At 33.8% G+C, this 27,080-nt stretch overlaps 1 protein-coding gene across 3 annotated transcripts in view; it reads right to left on the reverse strand.

Moving 5' to 3' along the window:
• Positions 1 to 27,080, reverse strand: part of CEP112 (centrosomal protein 112) — a 173,036-nt gene that overhangs the window by 131,780 nt on the left and 14,176 nt on the right. For all 3 annotated transcript variants that reach the window (XM_062591590.1, XM_062591592.1, XM_062591591.1), the window contains 7 exons: positions 20,593 to 20,640; positions 20,367 to 20,444; positions 8,654 to 8,740; positions 6,035 to 6,134; positions 4,705 to 4,823; positions 2,157 to 2,300; positions 142 to 296 (listed from right to left, as the gene is read on the reverse strand). In XM_062591590.1, the coding sequence (XP_062447574.1) occupies positions 142 to 296; positions 2,157 to 2,300; positions 4,705 to 4,823; positions 6,035 to 6,134; positions 8,654 to 8,740; positions 20,367 to 20,444; positions 20,593 to 20,640 (731 nt within the window). The remainder of the gene's footprint in view (positions 1 to 141; positions 297 to 2,156; positions 2,301 to 4,704; positions 4,824 to 6,034; positions 6,135 to 8,653; positions 8,741 to 20,366; positions 20,445 to 20,592; positions 20,641 to 27,080) is intronic.

Consider the following 27,080-nt stretch of genomic DNA (forward strand, 5'->3'; position numbering starts at 1 on the left):
GTTTTTGCATTTAACTTATTCTCATGACAATTTGCTAATGCCAATTACCATCCCCTGGGTTCTTAAAATAAAATGACTAGTGTTTGGTTTTGGGAATTCCATATTCTTCAAAGTTAAAAGCAGCAAACACTACTTAATTACCTTGCTTTCACTTCCTGAAGTTCAGAGCATACTGCCTGGTAACACTGTTCTGCATCAATCTTTTCTTGAGATAACTTTTGACGCTGTAAATTACTATTTTCAGCCTCAACAGTCAACTGCTGGACACGAGCCTCCAGTTCTTTGACCATCTGGTTCTAAAAGAATAGGTCATTGTTAAGAAACCACCAGAATAAATTAGTATACACCTCTGTAGCTATTCAGTAGCCTAGAGCAGTAAGGCTCTTTGGCGGTCTGGAGATACAAGAGTTACAATAGCAAAGCTGTGATCAGTCATGACAGTAGATTCTATGTTGTATATAAAAAAAAACCCTTCAGAATATGCGTATCTAAACCTCCCCTTCCAAGAAGCAGCATGCCTTCTCCACAAGTGAAACAGTATTTGCAACTGATTTCTAAAGTATAAATCTTTTAAAGTAGGAAGGATAGCTATGAAGCATCAGTATCATAAAATACAGACAAATAAAATACAGAAAATGCTGTTCGGATGTAGAACACTTTTTTTTTTTTTTTTTTTGGTAACATCAAAATTCCAAAACCATCAAAAATTCCAAAATATCAAAAACATGAAAATATGTTTTACTGTAGTCAGTCAGTCTTGCAAAACATACAACAGGAAAATTCTGCAAGGGAACTGGGTAGGAAGAAAGTAAGATGATGGTTAACTTTGAGATGAGGGGTTTCATTGAAAAAGCCATTTTGAGAGTTGCTTTGCAGGACTTCGGGATAATTTTACAATATCTGATAAACTCATACTACCTACTGTACACTGCTCTTAGTAGACCTCATCTACACTTGGAATAATTTGTCTAACCAAAGTAGGAGCCAATAGTTCAAATCCAAGCAATCGTTAGGACAGAGGATCCACACCCCCTCCTATCTCTGCCCTTGGATACTCTTTCACCTGAAGCTGAAATGCTACTGGGACAGAGATCAGAGATGGCTGAACATGGGAGAGGACAGATGGACTATGCTTCTAATGCTACTTACTACTGAGATCTCACAATGCTTTAATATATTACAGCATGTTTTTCAATTTAGCAATACACTGTTGCTTTCACATTTTGTAAGTATTAATGGCAAATCATGCCAGTTTCGTAACTAGCCCTACATATCCCAATTTTTCCCTCTCTACTTATCAGTTCTACAATGCTAATTAAATCATTCAGTGAATTTTATTTGCTAACAACAATGGCACTCTTGACAGTGCAAAACTTTGAGCAAGGAAAGAACTCTGAAATACCAAAAACAACAACAAAAAAAGGAGGGAGGGAGGGAGGAGGAGAGAGAGAGAGAGAGAGAGAGAGAGAAAGGAAGAAAAAAAACCTAATTTTCAGTGACAGCCTAGTCTTTTATCTTAAGCCCTGTCTTGAACTCTACCTTGTTTAATTATTAAATCAGAAGCTGCTCAGCAAGATCTGTCTAGTTTTGATGGTTCTTAAATTCAATCTTGCTGACAGAGTGTGTCCATTTTTCTCTGTATTTACCGGTACCTATGACATGATCAGAATGCTAATTTTTAAATTCAATATTCGTTAATAAGAGAATAAAGTTTGTTTGACATTGTCCTTTCACTCATTCAGTTCTCTTCATGTCTCACACTGATAAAAAGAATGGAATGTTTTATTGAGGAGACTTTTTCATTTTTACTAACACTTATTTGCTTTTTTACAATTTACACAATAAACTACTTCATCTCTAACACTATACCTACTCCTGAGATTTTGTGCCTCTTTGCAACACAATGGCTTCTACTTGATGTGAGGCTTTCCACGCAATTCTGATCAGTGAAGAATTTGTTTTTGTTTGTCAAATCAGTGCCATCACAAGTGAGTTTTGCTTATGAGACCATCACTCAAACACAGGACAAAGAGTGGGAATGAAAAAACATTAGGAGTTTAGGTACACCCAACTTCAATTTGACGTTCAACATACTGAAACACTAGAAAGGGAATCTAAGAGATAAAGGGAATTAAATGGTCATCAAAAAAACATACAGTTGACTTTATCTGCTCCAGATATTCTTCCTCCATTTTGTTAAGACGAACATTGGTGTCCTCAAGCAGTTCTTGAATATTTTCTGTGTGTTTCTTCTGAATATTAAACTTCTCCTTTTCCATTTCAGCCACAGCATTGTGAAGCTGCATCACAAAAATATTACAAAATACTAAATAGCATAAAACTAGCATTTATAAGTATTTTTAATACATATTTTACCTAAAATAACTGACAAATGCAGGCCATGTTCTGTGCTCTAGAACAAAAACATACCATTTTCTTATTCAATAAGTTTGCTCCGACTATAAAAAGTGTAAATTTCAGAAACAGAGAGCATTACTTATCCTTCTACCTAACCGCAGGCTAACAAAGTCAATTTTTGCCATTCTCTGATATTGTTTATATATTTAAACTGACCATCAATGATTATCATATAAAAATTAATGAATTTCTATTATAGAAACACTAACACTCTCAAGACACCTATGTTACCAGCTCACCAGCATCTCAATTTATAAAATGCTGGAGAACCTTGACTATCTATTTATCTAATTAGATAATTAGAGGATTGTTTGCCTCATTACTAGCCCTTTATTTCAATTCTCAACAGCAGTGGTATCACCTCCTAGTTAAGTAGATACAAATCTAGGCTTTACACAATACACACACACTAGTGTTACATTAAACTAGCATACTAAACTTGCATGGTGTGTTAGCTACACAACAGCTCTCGCCTATCGCTCAAATTTCAAACAAATGCATTTTGTTTAGAGTAACAGCTGAGGGAGAAGGCTGCAATGGACAAATTGAAAGCATCATTCCAAGCATACTGTTAAAATAGGCTAATTTAGGCAAATACAGATTCTCTCTCCACCTTAAGATTAGGAGAAAGTTACTACTTACTCTGCCTACTGCCTGACCAAATATTTTCTATAATACAAATATATGGAGCTGTCTGTGAATCTGGACAATTATTTCATAGAATTCAGCAGCATACAGCAACTTAATGTAAGAGTTTTCATCAGAACTGCAAGAATGAAAACAAAATTTAAGTATTGTGTATATACTTCTAAATTTGGAAGCTTTGCTGAATTTGAGGTGTATTTAAAAAATAATCTGGATTTTTTTTTTTAATCTGCAAGTACACATGATCTATGGATAACTATTATACAATGGTCTTTGTAGTACTTATCAAAAGCTTAATATCTAAATGCATGGAATGCCATAGTGCTGAAGGCTGCTAATATATTATCACTCACTCAAGTTTCATTACTAGAGGTAAATTAGAGAATAATTACATAGCAGTCTGGAGGCTTTCCCAATTAAAAACAAAAAAAGAGAAAATAATTTCTGTTTCTATAGGTATAGACAGGGGGAAAGAGTCATAAAAGAAAACCTAAGTGTTTCATATTTTAAAATCTCATTGCAACTCATATCACACAACTGCTTGGATTCAGACCACTTAGGTGACAGTATCTCGCATTGTACATCAAAATAAACTGGAAATTCTGTGAATGTCTCCACCTTCACCACAGACTATAATAATATTAGCATGACCATTAGCAGTATCTATTAAAACAAATCAACAACTATTTAAAGAAAAAAAACACTCAAAAGAAAATGATATACAAAATCATAAAAGTATTTTACTGTCAACTTATATTTCCTTTATACTTCTGACTATCCTTCTTTTTTCCATAAAATAAAGTTCTAATTTCACTAAATTTAAATTAATATTAGTATCTTTATTTGTCTTCTTGTTTGCATACTGGCATCACCAATAACAACAGCTGTAGGAACAGCACTTGCTACGTAACTACGCAGAACAAGTGGGAGGACCTCACTGAAAATAACGCTTTTCTAATCAAAAAGCTATCCCTAAAGCCGCAAGGTCTTCTGTACAAAGAGATTTATGATTTCTCTCCTTATAAGAAAAGGAGGAAGCATAACATCACTTCTAGATGCAGCACAGCAAAAATTAAAATAAATTAAATAATAATAAAAAAATCTAAACAGCATACTTTGACATGAGTGTTTTGCCCTTTTTATGACCCTCCATCTCCCGAGCAGTAAAGGTGCAAATACTGACCAACACGCTGGGCAAAGCCAAAGCTATATTGCAAGAAACGTGCTCCACTCTACTCTGATGCTGCCTTGAGTCTAACAATGAATAAAAATACACTGAAAAATTTCCGGGCCAATCCAAAAATACTAGTTCAAAGAAAACACTGTGGCAGCAGGTAGCACCAGGTTTACTTAGATTAAAATTCCATGTCAGGTCAACCAGAAATAAACACTTCCCTAATAAATGGAGAGACTTGCCAAGAGGATCAGATGAACCCTAGGAATAGCTTCTCGAGTGAACAGTGGTGTCTGTGTACACAACAGTTAGCAAAAGGAACCTGGCAGGATTACTCTAGAAATAAGTAAAACCAATACAAAAAAATAGCATTAAAGTAACATTCCTTTTATTTTTTTTTTAAATGACAAAATGCATTATCCTAGATACACACTATAGTAGCCTTTCAAACAAGTACTATTCATTACCCTTTTCTCCCACTCGTTGTTCAAAGAATCAGCGCTTTGCTCACACATCTTCTTTAACTCCACAATCTGCTTTTCCTTTGCTTCTCTGACAACTTGTGACTCACGAACAAGGGTCTGAACTGTCATAAAATGGGAAAACAAACATTTATTCCAGAGGCAGTACCGGGGGTTTTTCAGCGTTGGCAACAGATGCAATTCGATTACATTAGGTTTTTTCGAATGGCTCTGTTTTGGCATGTTTTACCACTCTCAAAAATACCTAGTGTAAACACTTCTTTAAAAATTAATGCTTAAATTCTGTGCCATTAAGCTAGCACAAGGCATTCTCTCTCTAATTTCTATAATGTTTCATGGTTTTATTTTCACAATAAGTACATACCTGCAGAATTACACAAAGCCTAAAGAAAATAGGCATTTTTAACATGATTTGGTGTGCATCTCTGAAAGTTCTCCTTAGGGCTCAATACCCTCAAATATTCAAGAAAATTAAATGCCCCAATTTGAATTACAACTGAAAGTATCAAGAATTGAGGCTGATAGCTTTGTATTCTGGTCACTGTCACGGCCAGCAGATGCTGGAAATCATCAGTCACTTTTGAAAAGTGAATATATTCTTGCTTTGTTTTCTACAAAATCTATCTGCTACAGGTGAGCCCAGCCACCAGCCTACCAACAGAAGCATGGCATTCCTTACAGGATAATTTACTTCACCAAGGAGCTGGAAACATTACTTTAACTGCAACTCTCTCTTTTTTAGTATCCATGTTACCAAGCTTGTGGTTCCGTCTGTGGAGTAAATACAATCCAAGAAATTCTGAAAGAAATTAATGTTCAAAAGCTACTGACAAGCCACACCCAGATATGCCTAGTTTTGTACTTATGCTTTCAAGACTACTACTCATGTTTGAAATCTCTTGCCCCAACAGCCCTAAATAAATAATACATTAAGATTTAATCAAAATGTACTGAATGTATAAATAAATTAAATCTGAAACAGAGATTCCAAAAAACTTTGAAGTGGTTAAAACACTTTGACACCAATAATTTTTTTGTGGCTCTCAAAAAATATTAGTATTAAATTTTATAAGATTGTACCCTCTCTTGGAAAATTTGGTTTAGACATCAGAGAGCAAAGACAACCAGATAAGCCTCTAATATCTATAGGAAGTTAGGGGCAAGACATTAGATGCAACTTGAAAACACAAGAAAAGGTACACACGCACCTAGAGGAAAAAAAAAAAAAAAAAAAAAAAAAAAAACAGCTCAGTCACAAGCATGATGTACTACAATATTACCATGCAGAAAAAACAATCATGAAGATAAAATTCACCTTTTTTCTCCAGTTTTCTAATAGTTTCCTCAGCTTCATTTTGCTTGGTTTTGTAGAGGGTCTTCAATACTTCTATTTCATTATTCTTTCTATCTAAAATCTGTAGTGAAAATTCAAAATACTTTAACAAACCCCCCCCAAAAAAAACTACAAGTGCATAAAATACAAACTGGTATCTCTCAAAGGAGCTGCCTTCAAGAAGTACTTAGATCTCACAGGACTAAATGATGAAATATAAAAGTTTCACAGCCAAAGAGAAGATAGTAGCAAATAAACCAAAGTAGGTAGTAGTATATGGAATTTCTACCATTCAGAGTCAGTTTAATGCAACATTCTTATTACAACAGAAAAAAAAGTGAATCTGAAGAACAATCTTCAGAAGCCCTCAATATTTCTTTACTGGTAACAGTATTTAGATATGCAAAATTTTTGAAAGATGATCTAGATGTTAAATGTTCAGTTAATCTCGTGGGATTTCAGAAAACAAAAGAGGAAAGTCTACTAAAAGGGCGAAGGAAATTTACAGTTTCTTTGCTGAGACACACATGAAACCCACACTTTCAAATGCAAGTACTTAGGAAGTATACCTTCCACAAAAAAGCATTCTGAATATCCCTGCCAAGAATCTTCTGTGCAACTCAGACAGAACCAATAGTCTAGATTTTGATTCTGGTCCTCTCTTTCAATAATAGTAATACTCTTCCAATTAATATTTGGGAATGGAAGACATAAAATGGTGCCAAAGCATAGCCACAGCAGCTATTACAGAATAAAGGAATTTAATTGCACTTTGTCTATTCAAATCATGAGATTGTTAATAAAAATCCATGAAACTAGAACAATACTCTTTTCTCCCTTTCACATTCCCCCAATTGAGTGATGTTACTTACACTGTTAGCCTTAGATCTTTTTAAAAGATTGAAATGGAATTTCAGCTTAGGGGAGAGGGGTTATTTTTGTTTTCTTTTAAACTTGTTAACGCAGCAAAGGCTCTGCCCAACACCAAAAAGTTAAGCTAGTCCCCTAGAATACTGCAAATGATAGTGATTTTCATACTGATATTTTATACGTATTTACACTCTCATCATATTTACACTGCCTAATGTCATTTAAAATCATCTAAATTTTTAGGAAAATTAAGAAATGCTTAAATCCTTGGTGAGTTTCATTTCACTTTCATTTACTCCACCAGTTACAATTCTTTGTAGGTATTCCAGGAAACGATTGGTTGAAATAGTAGGTATAACTACATTTACATAACTGTACACAATGATTTTGGAAAAAAAATCAAACATTTGAATAGTTCCACACTGAGACATTAATTAAAATTTTATTAAGATAAACATTAAGTTCACAGAAATTTTATGGCAATGACCCAAATCTCTCAAACAGAAGCTTCTAAAACAATACTACTCTGTTTGCATTAAATGGTTTTTGTCTTTAAAGATTAATATGACACCGTTTAACCTTTTCTAAAATATCTCACGTCATAAAACGACTTCAAAAGATGGACGTCTACCATCAGTTAGAAAAGGATGACGCCTAAAGAGATGAGAAAGCATTTAAACTATTCCTTATTCTCATAAAGCTGTTTCCGTTAGACTCATCTTTGCTCACTAGCTTTGTTTGCAGGCTGTGAGAACAGATGAGCCAAATACGCACCTGACCAAATACCAACATCCTCTCTGGGAGGCTTTGATGTGTCATGGTGTTGTATCAACTAACTTCCTCCAGGTCTCTGACTCAGTTTTAAGAAACAAAACCAAGACATTCAGCAATGTAAAGCTTATAGTAGGCTAAATCACCACGACCCCAGCACTGAGCATTTAACCTCCATTATATTAATGGAAATTAAAGCCAGTTAGGACATTTCATAAGACTTAGTACCTTACAGAATTTGATCCCACATTTTTAAATCCAGTATTACAAGAAATAGTATGGTCTTCAACAGTCTTTTTGTAATCTTCACAAAAATGATGTTTTGCAATACAGTAAGAACAAACGCAACTTAGCCCAAAGCAAGTATATCTGATGTCATTTTATTGCTGTGAAGAATTACAAGTAATATAAAGCTTTAAAAATACAATAACAACTGCTTAAAAAAAACAGACTATGCTTTAAGCTACAGGGTCAAAAAGAGGGGCAGGAGAACAAGTATTATTGGTGTATTAGTAAAAAAGCATGTGATTAACTCACGGACTCTTTTAAAGACAATTATAGATAAATGTGCACAAAAATAATAAACTTTTTATGGAGAAAATGCAAAGAGTAACAGTTGAAAAAACAGATATACAATTCCATTATCAAATGAATTCATTTAAGTATTTAGGCTGCAAAATAGGTGGTCTTGTTAGAACACAAGCAGAAATCATCTTGTATTTTCACTAGATTTTCCAAACATTTTTCCCCTTCCTAAATTCATGTAATCACTAAATTCCACATTCTTATTTGCTAATGCAAAATGTTACCTCTAATCTTACTTCAACTTCACAATTTTAAATTAATGTTTCTTTAAAGTATTAAATAATTCAAAGTTGTATTTGTTATAATCTAATTCTCTATTATTTCATTTTATATACTGTCTTTCCCTTAGAGGGAAAAAATTACAACAGTTCTTACCTTTTGAACATCAGTATCATGCTTCTGTTGTAATTTAAGCTTTTCCTCATGAAATTTAGCTTCCACTATTTTTATTTTCATGTCCAGCTTTAAAAGCAAAAAAATCAAACCAACATGTAAGTTAAAGACTAAGTTACAATAGTGTTCTTTAAATAAGTTTTCGTTTACGTCTTTGAGAAGGCAATGGGAAGCCACTAACACATAATTTCTATTAAAAAAACCATATCCTGTTTCTCAGTGTTTTAATATTTAGTTGATAAAACCATTACAAAAGACCTCAATCTAAAATATTTAGTCAGAAAATAAATTAGTAAGGGGCATTAGCTGTCAATAAAAAGAACTGCTACTGCGCAGAAAAAATATATATACTCTTATTTAAATAAACACTTACAAATTAAATTGTTAATATTTATGTTAATATACCAAGAATGGTAAGCATGCTTTTATTCATTAGGCAGGTGTTACATTTATACAAAGAACATCCTGTAGTCCACATCAGTGTTTATTTTTGTTTTCTGTTATTCAGAGATTTCACATAATAAGCATATTTTCTTTTGAAGGTTCCTTATAATGGGATTAAGGACATAACTGCTGAATTATATTGCTGAAATACATTTCCTGCTTCTGCCTGTTTTTGTTGAAGGTAGTGAACTTAAAACACATTTCCTTAACACAGCAACACATTGCCATTTCTTACTCACAGTCCCATTTGTCATCTTGAAAGTGTTTTTAAATCTCTTCTATAGTTTTATTATACCTTTAAAGAGTGTTTTCAAGACTCTCCAAATACAAAAGGTATTTTCTGTTTCCCAGTTTTCTGAAAAGCAAAGATGTTGCCTTCAGACTTAGGCTACTGCACTTCTTACATTTCTCCTGTTCAGAAAGCAAAGTAGACAAAAAAGCTTCCCAAACATCTTAATGACTGATCTTAATAACACTCCCCCTTTACTATAGAGAGGACAGGCCAAAATCATTCAAGCCAGAGTACCAACATCCCAACAGAAGATGTCCTTCAGTGTTCTGTTGCTGATTGGGAAAAGGAGGGAAAATTTGCTTTCAGGATGTTCTAAGAGCCAGTGGTGCTGAGATCCATCTCCTCGTAGCTGGACAGTCAACACCAGGCATCATTCAGCTATTTTCAGTTTTCCAAATTTTACCTCAACTAAAACCTGACTTCTCATCTTTAATAGATGAATTTTAAATGAACTAAAAAGCATTATTCATTGCATATTTATTTTTACTCTTTTGATTTATCAAATGCAGTCAAACACTAATATTTAACTAAAATAAAGAATAAACATGTCAAGTGATTAATTCTATTGCATGATTAATTTATGCTATATATCAGTTCACTGTAACTTGCAGAATTATACAACTTTTAAAAACATGAGCTACAAAAACAGAACAAGTATAACACAAAACTCAGTGCAGTAAGTTTAGAAGACTCAACAGCTATGAAGACAAGAAGCAAGAGCAGCATATGCTTTCAACTTCTGGCCTCCATATCCACCGATACCCCTAAAATATGCCTCTTCATTATACCACTTATAAAGAGGCTAGCTACTTCTCCAGATTAGGGAAGGCATACAGCCTCCTGTAAACAACCATGCAAAAAACCAGTTAGACTTGTGATTAATCCAAAGGAAAAGGAACATGTTCTCATCTTACAGCTCTTCCACAGTTTTAAAATAAGCATAATGATAAAAATGCACGTTCTGTACATAAAATATATGCAAATGTATATAAGAAAATATACGCTTATGTCCATCCAGCAAAGTGACATTAGAGAAGAAAATCTTACTACCATGTAATAAAAAAAAAAATGCAGATTTAAAAACAGCACAGTAATCCACTTCTAGATAGACAGTCTCCGAACACTTTCTAAGTAAATACGAAGTTCTTACAGAAACGCAATTACTAGAAACCAAACATGAAAGAGACTCCTATCTACTTGAATTGCATTAAAAGTGGATGAATCACTGATGCACAGCCATTGTATAGCATAGCCATTAGATCCATACAAACATATTACAGTTTAGTCATTAACTAAGTGAGGAAGTCTAAGCTGATGTAAATTAATCCCTGGCATTTTGCATCAACTGAGATCTAGGCTAGGCTTTTATTATTCTGTAGGTTGAAAGAACAGGAAAATAAATCAAACTCAAACTTGTCTTGTATTAAATTTGGACACAGATTTTTAAAGGGATGTTGGTTGTTCTCAGCCACACAGCTGTTTTCTCACTGGTTGACAGCAGAAGTCTCTGTAGTTTGAGTTGGCTCCCACTTCTTGTCATTAATCTTTCACTTAAAAACATTCTTCCACTTGTACTAGGTTCCATCAATTTTAGTTCACTTTATAGTCATTGCATTGGTCCCAATACAATCTCCTTCAAAATTTCACAGATTTGGGGACTACATTCCAAAAAGGATTGTCAGCTTTGTCTCAGGAGAATTAGTTGTAAACAAAATAAAATTTGAAAATTGTGTCCAAGATACTTAAGTCATTTCTTAAAGCAGCACTGTAATAACAAGACAGATTTTTTTAATGCTAAAAAACTTCTCCGATATGACAAAATCCTAAAGTACTCATTCAACTTGTTAGAAGCAGCAATTAATTGTCCTGATGCTCATTAATTGTAATACTTTATTATCAGTACCTTTGTATCTTTTTATGATCAATATGCCTTTTATTACCAAGCAGCTGAGAAAGTCTGTCATGTCATCAAAACAAAACAAACAAAAAAAAGATATTTAGCTATAGCTAAAAAGTTTGCAACTATGCATGAAATGCAGCCATTGCTGTAGCCTGACCATCATTCCTTTGGATTTCTGTCATTGTTTATCCTCCTTACAAAGAATATGAGGCAATTAAACCCTAAGGCCATGTAAACATTACTGATGTCAAACATCTGTGCTGTCCCTGTTATTTAAAGCCATGGAGGGTGGTATCAATAGAGCAGCTTAACTGCCTGGTCACACTTTCTTCCTAATTAAAAAAGGAAAGGGCGAGGGGACAACTGTTACCTCAAAAATAGATTTTCATCATACCACTGTCCTATACTTTAATAGCACATGTTTGGTACAAAATTTAAATAACTGTCAAAATAAAACCAAAGGTGGTAGTACATTTCTTCCCCTCAAAAAAACAACTATTCATTTTGTCACTACAGAAATTTGAAGAAAGAGTACCAGCTATTTGATCTATTTACATACTTGATTTAAAAGTAAATCAGTAAGCAAACTCACACTAGTAATCTGAGGCTGTAGTTCAGAGGTAACTTTGAACCACTGAGCACTGCTCACTTGCCTTCATTTCAGTGATCCCCCTCAGGCCAGGGGTGCCATCCTGAAGGTTCAACATCTGTCCAAGATATTTTTTTTTTTATTTGGATATTGACAACATGGTACACGTTTGCTTGCCAGATTTTTTTTTAAGTCTATGAATATATGGGGGAGGGAAGGAGGAAGGAGGGAAAAGGATGTAAACAATAAACGAGAACTTCAAAGTAAGAACTAACAATGTAGAACAATAACTTGTACATCTTATAATGCACGACAAAACTTATTTGTCTTGGTGTTATGCAGCTGCCAAAAAAATCAGTTCACTGTGCTTTGTATTTTCATGGAAGAAAAATATTTCTTAAAAAAAAAAAGCAAAAAACAAAAAACCCCTAAACCTTTTTACTGAATCATGTTTACTCTTTCTACCATAGGGGTTAAAAACATACATATGAATACTTTGTGATGCTTTAATCTATATATTTCTTAGGCCAAGGTAGGAGATACTGTACTTGTAAAACATTCAGGATTTATTATAGACAGCCTTGCCAACTTCAGACAGAAGTAATTTGTAATCATGTATCTCGCATTGTAACTAGCACAATACCTCTTTTTTTACTACGTAATTTTTGTACCTTATATTATACCCTCAAATATTTTTAAGATTAGCTATAACATATTAACATTGTTATGATTCAGGGCATTTGAAAATTCCATTTTTCTACCCAACACATCATTATGGTTATAAATAACTGGGAAGTATGGCTTTAAACTATGGATAAATTAAAACTGTGTCTGAATCCTCTCTCCAGAAAGTCCGACCAGGAATCAGACTCTCCTAGCTTTCTATTATGTCACAGTTTAAAAAGTTTTAAAGCTTTGTAGGTTGAAAAGTACATGCATTCCAGAAGCACTTGTATTTCAGATATTACGGAAAACCTTTTTTCATGATTCTACAGGAAAAGACTGTTATTATTTGGGGGCAAAGGTGGGGGGGGAGAAATTTCTATTGAAGTACTCCTGTTAAAAAAAAAAATCCTTTTTTCTAATCATCACAAATATTTTTAATAGGCTTAAGTATATATACTTATAAACAAATATAATACACACACACCTGTACATTTAAAACCTAACCTGGTCCATATCTTTATACTAAGAAAACCTACCACAACTACATCCATTTATAGTATTTTTACAGGGCATTTTTAAGAGAGAACCTAGATATCCACTTAAGTAAATTGCCACACTTTGACAGCCACTAAAAATGAAAGGCTTTTTCCTAAATCAAAGCATGTCTGTCTTTCCCCCAAGAAAGCATCTGACATGTTTTTAGATAGCACCAAATATTAACCCATATTTTTTGTATATAGAAAAATAATTGAATGGGTAATTGTTCTTACTTGTAATTATCATTAGCCTCTTTCAAAAGAGAACATGTTTTTCACAGATTTCTAAGCTGAAAGTAGTAGGCACGCAAAAAATAGCATGGAGTTTTGTATCTCAATCAAACTTGAAACGATGTTTTTATTCTAATTGGTATTTTTTATATAGCTAATATAACATGCATATCAGCCTCACAGCACATCATTCTACTTAACAGCTTTATTTGGAGCGGTAACTGTCCCACTTCCATTCATCAATCTGCCACTTGCAATAGAGACTCGCTGACATTAGTAAAGTACCAAAAAAGCTTAAAGGCTTACTAGAAATTGTCAAAGGTCATATATAGTAGTAACTTAACTTATTAGACATAGTTACATAAAAGAGACCAACAAATGCAACAAACCATCTTCAATTGCCAGCACTGGAAACTGAACCCAGTTGAACCCTGTGAACAAGTGGAATCATACTGATTTCAAAGGGAGTTAGTAAAGAGCAGAGCATAATAAAATACTATACACTTCCTGAAAAGTTCTTAGTTTGATTTGCATAGTGCTGAGACCAGTGAAATAAGTCAGTATACACTGAAACAAAGGCAGACAAAACTTAGTTTTTTTTTCCAGTGTTACTACTTATTTTTCTAGTACGTTACACATTGTCAGCTCCCAAGCCAATATTTTATTAATTTATTAATTTCAGTATCTAAAATAGTCATTAAAACTACCTCTACTTTTATTTCACAATTATAAAATGTGACAATAATAGTGCATAATACCTTTTTCTGTTCAATGTTTTTTCTCCATTAAGAGCAGAATCTATATACATAAAATAAAATTAAAGAAATAACAACAAGAGACACACGCACGCACACACACTTTGAGGTACAGATTAATCATGCTGCAAAAGATTAATTCCCAGCTGCTTGACAACCATCTGGACATTCTGTTGGTTAAAATAGCAGTCTGAATTGCTAACCTACCTCTTTGATCTTGCTCAGTGTCTCCAGCACATATGTGCAATAATTAAAGACATAGGTCACAAACTATTGGTTAAAAAAATAAATATACATATATACATATACCTCATGACTAGAACAATTAGTATCAGCAATTATAAGTCACAAGTCAGTTTGAAAACATGGTTTGTCCTGGCACACACACGGTCTCACATCAGTCTACCAGTAAAGTAAGGGTTTGGTTTTATCACATTACATCCTGAATGGTTATCAAAGACGACAGGATGAGATTTCCTCATACTGAGGACAATGGACAACTTGCATATGTTCTCAGGAACAGGACTTTAATCAGTCAGGAATCATGTTAACAGAAGTCAGGACTGCTGCATTTTTAAACATGAACTAACAAATCAGTATTCAGAATGGATAACTAGCTGGTGAGAGTCACAGTTTAAAACTGAATTCCCAGTATAAATCAGAAAATGCATTCAAAATAGACACATCAAGTTTGTGAATAATGAAGAAAAATCACATGAACCAGAAAAAAAAATCCAAAAATCAGAACACTCACTGGTTGCAGTATCTTTATGGAAAATAGTATTTTCAGAACCTAGGTATCATAAGAACAGCCAAAAGTTACAGAAAAAATGAAAAACAGGATGAAGGGTATAATTATGCCTTTTTCATTACATCTTTAACATCTGCCTTTCTGCATTTTCCTCTGAAGCCAGTCACTATGGGAGATAGAATATTAGATAAATCACAGGTCAGATTTATTATGATCTTATGGCCTTCACTTGTGTGAACAGAAGTCAACATGCATTCTTAAATTTTAAGAAGAATATCCACCAGAATTAAAAACTAACGACTTATCACTTTGAAAACAGCAAGCAGCTTATGAACAGCAACGGAACTTGGACAGTTCTGGATGAACAGGAATGCCTAAGATGAAAGAAGGGGAACATTAAAGCAAGAGAAATGCAAGTAAAAAGCACAGGGAACAAGAAAAGATAATTTCTTCACGTGATACTCTGACTGACTATGGACCTCCACGAACCTCCAATTACTGTAACATTCAAGGTTGCCTATGGATACCTTTGCAACTCAGAAGTGTTCAGAGAGTCCATAAAAACAGCTGCTTCCTACTATTAGTAAACATCACTGCGTTTGAAAAGCATAACTAGGATCACTTGTCCATAACAGCCTGAAGGGGAACAAACTACAGAAATGCTAAAAAGGATGACCATCTACAAACCTTGGTCCAAGTCCAAACTGTTTCTCTGTTCCTTTTCAGGGCCTCCAGTGCAATTATCCATAAACTCCGATTGCAGTTTGGGCCTCCTCCTTGCAAAATGTATACCCTTTTAGTTAAGCTACTCTACTGAACCAATCTGAACTACTTAGTCAGAATAGATCTTTGAATTTTCACTGTTTGTTTGTTAGACAGAAAAAAAACTCAGAAATCTTCATTTTTATTCAAGTCAGTATAAGTATCAATGAAAAAATTTAAAGCAACTTGCAAATAAAAAAAAAAATGAAAGCTGTATCAGTGGAACTATTTGAGTAAGAAATGCTTAGCACTGCAAGCACTTACAAGAAAAGCAGATAAGTTCACTGCTTAAGTCTATTTTTTTGGAATCAGTCATGATGATACATGATTATAATTGTCCTGCATTGTGTGATACAGTTCTTTGTACTACTTACATACACCTACCTAATTTAATCCTCTGCACTGACCTTTGATATTAGCGAGGTTTCTTTAGAAACAAATGCACATTAACATGAACTCATAATAAACTCCTCTAATTTATGATGAAAGCTCAGTCTTCACACCAGTTTAAGTGGCAAGTCTTATTGACTTTCTTGGAGGAAAATGTTAATGGAAATATCTTGAATAAAACTATGACTGGGACTATGATCTCCAATCCATCGTTTCTTTCAACTTTTGAACAGTAGTAGATCTTGCATATCACATAGTTGATACTTTTCCAAAAATCTACCCTCAAACATATTACAGAAGTTCAACCCTTTCTGAGGCTTAGTTTTATTACCAAAATCAATTATTTAACGATATTCATCCCAAACATTCTGATAGACTCAGTACATTTCAGGTTCCTTCTTCAGCTGTATTCCCTCAACACCACATACATACATATCTATACCTATCTACTGTGTATATTTAAAATCTAGTGACACATATGCACATGAACACATTCACACCCTTTGTTTCTTTACAATATTCAGAAAAACAATACTGATAGATTTTGTTACCATTCGTGGAAAAAATGACCAAAGTATCTGTTTTCAATGAGCAGAAAATATCAAATCCATGATGTGGCTCAAAGTACAATAACGTTAATTTTATATTGTCAAAAGTCAAAGATAATTGCAAAAGTCTTTCTTTTAGAATACTCTCTCCATATTAGTTTTATTTATTGTTCTTAATCTGGTATGCATTAAGTGCCTAATTCATATAGTTAAATACTTTCCCATAGAAGAAAGGAATTACGAGGGAAAAAAAAAAAAAACAAAAGCATAAAAAAAAGATGGTGCTCATCGACCTCTTCATAAACCTACTGAAAATAGAAAATGAAGTTAGACTGCTGTTGAGATTACAGCCACAGTCTCACTGCCATTAAATTAACCACCTTCCATAATCTGATCCATTTTGCTCCATTCCTGCTCAGTATGTCTGTCTCCTAATTGCAGCTTTACATGTTTTATCTTCAAATGTTCTCTCGTTTCTTCCTTTCTAAAACCCCTCTTTTCTGTGATAACCAACATTATTCACTCAAGCTCCCAGTGTCTGCAACTTTCTTTTCTCTCTCTCTCTCTCTCTCTCTCTCTCTCCATTCTTTGCTCTACATCCTATGCATAGGCCATACTAGAGATCTGTATCACAACCCTCATGCAATTCTCTCCATTACCAAGTCATAATCTTCCACCACATAAATCTGCTGCTTTCAACACCTCAAATTCAAGGCACTTGTAGCCAGCCCAAGACATAATGGTAACACTATCACTGCAGTATGCTGATTTTATCTGGATGCAAACATATCACTAGATTCCAACACATTTTAGTGCAGTAAAACTATACACATGGCTTAGTGAGCTTACAAACAAGATTTGTGTCATGCAACAAATGGGAGTGACCATTCAACAACAAAAAGATGATTATGAAGATAAATGCTCCAAATAGGTTTAAAAAGGGAGAGAAACAAGAAAAAAAAAAAGATGTCTTTTTTTCAATTGTCTATATTCTAAGCAATCTTCCACTATTCAGCTTATCTCTCTTCTTCCCTCAGCATCTACTTTGTCATCATCAGTTGTGATTCCACCGGACAGATCTTCCTGCAGGTATTCTATATCCTCTTGAACATCATCCATTGCATTCTCCAGGATTACCTCTCTCCGCCTAGTTACACTGCACTAAATACTACTCCAGTTGATTTAAGACAGATGAGAGTTTCGGCCAGACTGCTTTAGCACAGAAGAGGCTAGAAAGACACCGGCACTTCAATATCCTTTTCAGTATATAGTCGGTACAAACATATAAAGTTGGTATCTAGATCAGAACTGATTTACTCTTGGCGCTATTATAACCTTTAAATTCAAAGATACAGAGAACATCTTCATATATTCTTGCTTCAGATTTATACTTCGAGTCTAGATACAGTAGTATCTTTATTTACAGAAATAAAACTAAAGGGAAAATTGATAAAAATCCTAGGAACCTAAAATTGATAACCATTCTAAAAAAAAATCTTTACAAAGAATTGCAAAATGAAAATTTAAAAAACAGATCCCTTAAATATCAAAACTTCTAAAGTGACGTATCATGTAAACTAGTTGTCTAAAATAGACACACACGTATTACTGACATTTAATAGCTAAATTTGTTTTCTACTCAAAAAAATTGAAAAACATATCTTAGCAGTAGTGTTGGTTTGTTTGTTTTTGAAAAATTACAAATAAGAACTTCACCTTTCCCCTCTTCTCCACTCCATAGCATATTGGTGGCACTCCAAACGACCCAAGGTGAAGTTCAAAGGGAGGCTTTTTTCTGTTTACCCAGATATGCCATTTCTGCCATCTGTCCTGTTTTTCTGTAACGCTGAAAACAGATATATTCCTGTTTGTTGCAATGTTCTTATTTGAGCCCAGAATATTTTGGTAATGACAGTTTCCCAAATGGTTTAATCCAGGTCAGATGAATTTGGGGAAAATATGACAAAAAGCCACTGCCTGATGATACTCACATTTTCATAAATCTGAGATGCATTGCAAATGGCCACGTGTTTAGCATTACAGAGGCAAAACAGGTGCAGGAATGGTTCATGAACAAAAGGCTAAAGGTTAAAAGCAAAAAAACCACAGTTATCCTATTTTATGTTATTCCTGTTTTACTACAAAGAAGCTGAAAACAGTTAAGTATTCAGAAAAACCTCTTCTGCACAGCACTACTTCTCACTTTTTATTTATAGAATGAAAATGTATAAGACCTTACTCTTAACTGAGCTTCACACACAAAAAGATGAAAATGCATTTAATTTTTCCAGTTAATAGCACGCACATGGTGATTGTGAAATATTTTCTATAACTTTTCAAGTTTAAACTAGTCCACAGTACAGTACCATGAGCAAAAAGCACTGAACTTTTACTGTGTGGTTTACAGGATTTTTCCACAGAACTAGAGAACCATTTTATGTTGCTCCTTGGCATGCATTCCTGTTTGTTTAATTTCAAAATATTATTTAAATGACAACATTGTGTTTGTAATTTATTTGTTTTTGGTCTATTTTCACATCTCATGAAACACTGCCTCGCCTCATCCCGAGGCATTGGTGGTTTGAGTATAGACAATACAAAGAAACAGTCAATACTAGAACAAGGCAGAAAAAGTAAAATGCACATGTATTGTGCAACTGCTGCTTAAGTATCAAGTTACACTGCCAGTTATCAACATAAAGCATTCCCTCATTAAAACTATCCGCAAACCAAATCTATCCATCCTTCTATCTCAATTAAAGATGTCTTCAGAAGCATCTTTGAAAGTAACTTTAGGACACGTCTATTTATTATTGTAAGTGTCCTTATGACACACCATATAAAAGGATGCACAATTTCACAGTCTGCAGATGATGGTCCAACTGTAATATATTTGAAGTTCCATATAGATCTAAGTATTGGTAGATTAGCAAATTACCTACGTACATTTTGATTTTACAAGAGCATAGGATCAAAAACAGTTTTGACGGGAAAAGAGGGAAAGGAAGGGTCTGGGCTTTTTGCTGGTATTTTTTCAATACCTCAATCCATCCACCACAATATAAGTAGAGTTTGCTTTCCTGAAGTCTAGTCCACCAGACTCGCAATTCATTGACTTACCAAAAATTATGTAAAGCCTATGTGATTTCAGAAGGGTCTATGAATGTCAGACAGTAATATATTTCAACTTTATTTCATGATTGATGTTTTAAATGAAAAGTTTATCACAGAAGTATCATATAGGTATAAAATTTAATAATATTTAAAGAAACAGCACATTTAATGAAAGTATCATAGTTTTACCATGTTAATCTGTTTTGAATGTGTTAAAAGAGAGTTCAGCAAGCTTTGGTGATAATCTCACATATTAATGTTGATAAATAATACAAAAACACAAATGAATAAAAGAATTGGAGGTGGATAAGACAAACATGTTAGAAATACTGTTAGTATTAATAAAAATAAAATCTAAATTTGCATTTTTTAAAGGATATTTAAGAAAGTAAACAAAACCCTTGCTAAATCAAGGGTTCCATTGTTCCTATTAAAAGGTAGTTTGGAATATTATTTGATTTCAAACTCTTCTACACTAAATATTCCTACAAAAGAACAGTCAATACATTCAGAATATCTTTTTTTATTTCCTAATTAATTGGAAAGACATTAAAGTATTTAATGGAAAAAACTATCACTTCAGGGAAAATTCTCTTACATGAGATTTTCTGCTACAACAATTTGTTTTGTGAATAACCAACTGCCTCTTATAACCACCCTAATTTAATATCTTGGCTGTAAATTGTTTCTTCTTTAAAGCACTGAGTAACATCTTACCTCTTTTTCATGCATTCGAAATAATGTCTGCTCATCACGAAAACTGCTATTTTTTCCTAAGCCCATTTTGGGCGTCGTCTGTTGAATGAGAAAAAACAGATTTTAAGTTCAAAGCAGCATCTTTAAGTAAAACCATTCTTAAACAAACACACACATATATATACGCATGCACAAATGAATCACATTGTTTGCCCTTCTAAGATATCAAGGGAATACAAATACCTACCAAAGACACTGGCACAGGTTTTTCCCGCAAATATCTTGGATTTTCTAGCTGAAAAATAAGATGTTACAAGAAAACATCAATAATCATGGTATCAATAATCATGACATCAGTAGCTTTTATTTTTTGTTAAAAAAAGTGTCTATCTCCAAATATTTAAAAGTGTTTGCAATAATGATTTTGGGTGTGAACACGTGTGGCATGTGTTTATGATGCACATGATGCAGTGTTTATGTTAATACACCCTCCCTGAAACAGATTAAAAAGGACAACAGTAGAACAGACTTAATATGCATTCAGATGCACACCCCAGTTCTACAACTGCTTCTCGCTAGAAAATTTGATAGTCTATTAAACATACTTAATCTGCAAGTAATCAACACAGTACTGTCTCTAGATACGAAGTCTACCATGGCTCTAGCCTAGAAGAAAAAAAGCCAATGAATTTCCATGGACGTAATTCTCTCTCCTTTAAAATATTTCAATGATCATTAACAGAAATATTTGTCAGAATTCAAACTCTAGTAACATACTGCAATCTTTTACAAGTTATAAGAATAGAAAATCTTTAAAATAGATTTTGTTGGATATGACCTACTCAGCAAGGTACAAAATTATGAAAGCTATTTTTGATATAAATGCATCAAAAAAACGTACTTGTACAGAAAATACCTGAACCCTGGAAATAAACTTCAAAACTAAAAAAAAAATCACAGCCTTCAGAAGCAACTTCAAAATGAAATTCAAAATAACAAGTTCAAGAAAAACTCTTGAACTTTCTTCCCTCAAAGAATGTGTTAAAATTTTGCAATAAATATTTTAAGGCCGGAAAAAAGCCAACATTTTTAGCTGAAGTCCTGATATTTTTAAATGGTTTATCTTATTATCAAAATATAACAATGACTTTCAGATTGCTCAAACTATTGTCTACAAAACAGCAGTTAAGGTAGAATTCACTTCATTGATTTTTTTTTTTTTTTAAACTACCCGCAGTGTGGTGCAAATTACAGACAAAACATTTGCAGGTTTTTCCAACCTTTATGGTTGCACAAATTCAAACTATGTATGTTTTATAAGAATCAAGCAGGTAAGTGTATAGCTTATACAAAAAATACCAGAATTATTTAATTTAAATCAGTGTAAAGCTAAAATAATAAATTTATTGATTACAATGGTTCTCACCAACTGTTTTTGAAAAGTTGTGTGTGAGTGTACTGAAATTATATCCACATTTGTAACTCAGAGAAAATGCATAAGAAAATAATTTATTAAACAGCACTGTATAATTAAAGCAGCTCTTTCAGTCTCTGTTTTTAAGAGCTGAATGCAAAACATTGTTCATAACCCACTTCCTCTATCAGGCAGCTACATCATTTTAATTTTCTCGGACTATGTGATTTGAACATCACATTACTCAGAATGCATAATACCCAAGAAAAGCTTTCAAGGGTATCTAAAATGTGGCAGTGAGATTTAGAATAAGAACAAAATTGCAACACACATCTTACAATGTGTGTGCATGCACGCACACGTGTGTTTTGAAAGCAAGGTCTAATCTCTCTGAAATTTCAATTTGATACAGTATATTCATTTCCTGTCCTAAAAGGTCATATAAGATTTCTATGTGCTCTTGAAGAGTCATCTACTTCACCCAAAAGTGGTCATAGATATTACCATTATGTGTTTAAACACATAAATGCAGTTAGAATGAATGGTATTATCTAATATTTTTAACAGTGTAGTTAAATGGCCAAGATGAACATTGATTTCAGGAATAAGCTATTTCCATTCATCCTCAACAAATTTACTGAAGTAGACACATTAAACTTTCTTCCATATAAAGCATCCTAGTTGGATGACTGGAGACACATCAATAAAGGAATCACATATGCCCCTGCTGTAAAAAAAAAAAAAAAAAAAAAAAAAAGAGAGAAAGAGAGATATTCTGGACACAGAAAACAAGAAGAAATTGGTGAAGAATGAGACATACAAAACTGAGAACATCATGAAGTGCAAATTCCACAGAAGAAAGTGAACAGTGAAAGAATCAAGGGAGAGATGGAAATAAGTACAGAAATTCTAAAACAGAAAACTTAGGAAAATTAGGTTTTGCCTGTCAAATATTCATACCTATCATAGTATTTTATATCTGAAATTCTCTACCTTTAGTAGTATGCCATTCTTTCTTCTGATTTACTTTGCTTACTTTCCCATCCCTACACACACACCAAACCATCACCTAAACAGACATCCAGCATTGAAAGGAATGGTTTTCCAAAAGTCTAGTTGTAGGTTAAATCTATAACCTGGCTCCCTACAATACTGAACAGCAAACGAACCTCAAATACTGGAATTTTTGGCTTTCATCAATACCAAGTGGAATTTCGAGAAAGCTAAAGCTGCAGGACCAAATTTCAAAGGCAAAATTATTTTCCAAAATCCTTCTCTCTCATTCAAAATTAAATCTTTTAACTGTTGCTTTTTAAAGAAAAATTATTCTGAATATTTACAATTCAAATACTTTTGCTGTTTACAGTCTTCATTTCAAAACTGATCTAAATAGCTAAGGTATATCCTTCTTGTTCAGGAAAAAAAAGCAGCAAAATGTGGCTCTAATAGTTTGTATGGTCTACTAAGTCTTGCATTTTTTGATTTTGTAACAGCAGCCATATGTGCTTTGAAGTTAAATGTTCCCACTTTGTTACTTGTTGTGGATTAGATCCACTTAAACTGATCTGTAAACATTTAATGTCTCAACATTCATTCTTTTCATGCTGGTCTTCTGCAAAACTTCTTGTTCTCAAAATTATACCACATTAAAGATGCAATATCACAGTAAAGTATGCCCCAAAAAAGAAAAAAGCTTTATTTATGAGAAACATGCAAATTTAAAAATAATAAGCAAAAGGTCAAAGATGAATCAAAATACATATGTATGAAACTGAAGTAGTGCCACAAGAACAGCAAGTCACATGATGTTTTTTTAAGACTATGAACCAAATAAATGTCATCATGAAAAAGACATCTTTATTTAAGCTAGAATTGAACTCTAATTTATAAATACCACTTCTTAATAAAAATGACATTTCAGATTTTTATAGAAAAGATTTTGGAGTCTCCTGTTCTACTTGTTAGTCAAACAGACAACAAATCATGTTTTGATTTGTGAGGGCTGTCACAGTCACCTTCTATCACTTGAGTCCTCATAAACTAATAAATCTTGGTGGTGGGAAAGCTATGGAGAATCAGATCCCCACAAAGGGAAAATAAATACTGAATAGAAATAATCTTCTTTATGAAAAATACGCCTATTTCTCATGAACTCAAAAAGGGAAGACAAAAATCAAGTATGAAAATACAGCACACACGAAATCTTCATTTGAGTTAAATTAGCCATAATTTTAACATTTTCATATCTATTTGCTTTACCACCACTTACAATGGACAAAATTGGGTATACAAAACAGCTACCGCAAGCAATGAGAAAAGCATCGAAATGAACATTTTGATCCCAGAAATTACATAATATGGGTAGCCTTTGTCAATCAGTAAGAAAGTATGTACAGCCTGTTTGTCTACAATCCATAGAAAACACCTCATATTTGCTACACACAAGTAACTCATGCACCATCACATATAAAAATATTTCTACAGATCTTAATACACTAGATTATACTACCTACAAGCCTATTTCTTTATCAGAAGATCTCCCCTAAGCACAACAGGAAGCTATTAAAACCTGGGCTGTAAGGCAAATCTTTAACCGATGCAACACACATTCGATGCTACCATGAATGCGAGAAGCGCCTGGGTTTTCTCCTTATGCAAGTATGACAGTAAGTCATACACCAGGCATTACAGGAAACCTGCTCTGAAATGTTTTCCCCCAAAAGCCAGGACAATGCAATAAAAGTGCAATTTTGAGCACTGAATACTTCCACAAGACTCATCCTCAGTATGTCAGCTATCTTTCACCCACAGGCTGAAACCAGTATACAGGCTTTACATCAGCTACAAAGCAGAACATTAGACCAAAGGTTCTACTCTTCCGACACAGTAGATATCACAACAATAGCTATGTTAGTGTCGTGATCTCGTTCTACTCCTTCCAAAGTCACGTTTTATTCTTCAGAAGAGGTTTATCAAGGTAGACTTCACTTCAATAATACGCAACTGTAGCTTACAACAGTTCAGAAACTGAGTCAGAAGGTATGTTGTATATACTAAGACTCAGGAAAAAAACATTTGGATCAGCAGGCTTTTCGCACATTCCCCCTGTAAGCTTCTTCAAAGACAAAACGTGATTGTTTTCAAAACAAGGATGGAAAAACACACATGAAAGAGTTAAGACCACTTAAGATTTTGAAATGGTAAACAATTAAACTGAACCTTGCCCTAAGTTCTTACTTTAATCTAACAAACCAGCCAGCCAGCATGTTCCCTGCAGAAATAACTGCTGAGTAGCTTCAGGAAATTTGAGTAAGGACATTCTTATCTAACATTATAATTTGTAGGGAAGTTCACTTTAATGCTGCTTCTGCAGTCTTGAGTGGAAGAACTTGAAAGCAGAGGAATATTGTTTGTCAGTATGGAAGTTGAATTTATTTTTTTGAACTCACAACACCACTTGGATTTCACTGTGGGAAAGTTTTTACAGTGCTGCTGCCCTTCAACACCACAACATATACAGTAGGTATGTTTACAGTAAGCAGACAGACTAAGAAAGTAGACAAAAGATAATCAAATGGTTTGTACAGAATGATTGAGCTTAACAAGGCTGGAAATACACAGGAAGAGGTGAGCCAAGTACACCAAACAAGCATATGGAACGCTGCTGCTGCAGCCACCCAAGAGTTGTCTGCACTTCCATCTACTTTAACTCTGTATTATATATAATTTCTCCAAATAAGGGAAATTCAATATAAGACCAGAGAATTTCTTTGGCATAAGTCTTCTCAAGTCTTTTCTTTAGGGGATAACCTTTCCCATGATAAATTTTTCTGGGTAAGATATGAAATGTCCAAGTTCTTCAGTAATGACGATACCACATCACTTCCGGTAAAACTTGAAGGAGTAACTCTCTCATCCTGGCTCGATTCCGATACAGAAAAGTTACATTCTCCCTGATTAAAAAACCCTCTTCCATTTCCTAATTTTTGTATGCTTTGTACCTAAACTGTAGTGCTGAACTTCCTGAGATCTTAAAAGAGTTTCTCTGTTACAAATGAAATTGGCTACAATTCAGTGACACATAAAATAGCCCATCAGAAGCACTATGGAAATAATACAGGCAGTTCAAGTAAAAAGATGCAGAGGATTAATTCACTGTTACTCCTCCACATAACTTCAATTTCATATCTGAAAATTTATGTGTGTTAAGCAGCTACTAGAGGGTGTCCCATTCACAAAGTGTACTAAATCTGCAACAACATACAGAAGGTTATTGACAGTTGTTAAAAAAAGATAACTGAAAGATTTAGAACATATTCTAAAATAGCTAAAGAATGACAAAGTTCAAACTAACTACAACATAACCAAAGACTATTTGAATTTGTCTAAACTCATGACTGGGAAACACTTCCCTTCAAAAAGCTGTATAAAAGGATTTGTTCTTTTCTACATTACAAATGCAACTTCAAGGCATGAGCACTTAATCAAGGATAGTTTTTAAATTACTCTAAAGTCTACATAAAATATTCTGGAACTACATCTGACTCCCACCCCAGTGATTTTCAAGCTTTTTTTCTTCCTCCTATTTGCTGGCACAATGTATTTTCCAACAGAAGACCTTATCCTGCACACCAGTAATATTTTTTTCTCAGTCTCCATAATCTCTATTAATAAAGTCTATGTCCCCTTCCATTAGTAGATTTGCATAGAACCTATTTCTCCTGCAGGGATGTAGGATCCCACAATACACACATCCTAAATTCCCAGGACTCATTCTGTACCCATCCCAGCAAGATAAACCTGCAGAAGCACACATTCTTTGCCAGACCACCAACTCTGAGTCACCATTTACTCCTTGAGACAGCAGTCACAACTCAAGAAGAAAGATCTGAAAAGCATTTATAAACAACTATTCTTTATATTAGGCAGTTCAAAGTGCATAAGACATTGTGTATTTCCTTTCCTAACTTTCCACCACTACTGAAGTATTTTTTTTTAGCTAAGGATCTTCTGCCTCACCTCCTTCTCAAATGTACCATCTCCTTTCAAAGATAAAGTCTCCCCTGACTCCTGAGGTGGGATCTCATGTAAATAAAGCTTCTCAAACTGCCTGCAAATGTGGACAGTAATTAAAGATAGTTAGATGTTCCTATGCTAATGTAAATACTTACAACAGCAGTCACATTTCACACTCCAGCCTTATAGAGTACGAAGTGCTGCCACCATTTAGTCAGTAAAATTTTTGAATAAAAAAAAATAAGAACCCATTGAAGGCCACAAACCATAGCAGGGAAACACTGTTCAACAGCAAAGCATTTGAA

This window comes from Rhea pennata, chromosome 19 (assembly GCF_028389875.1).
Source record: "Rhea pennata isolate bPtePen1 chromosome 19, bPtePen1.pri, whole genome shotgun sequence".
Taxonomy (NCBI): domain Eukaryota; kingdom Metazoa; phylum Chordata; class Aves; order Rheiformes; family Rheidae; genus Rhea; species Rhea pennata.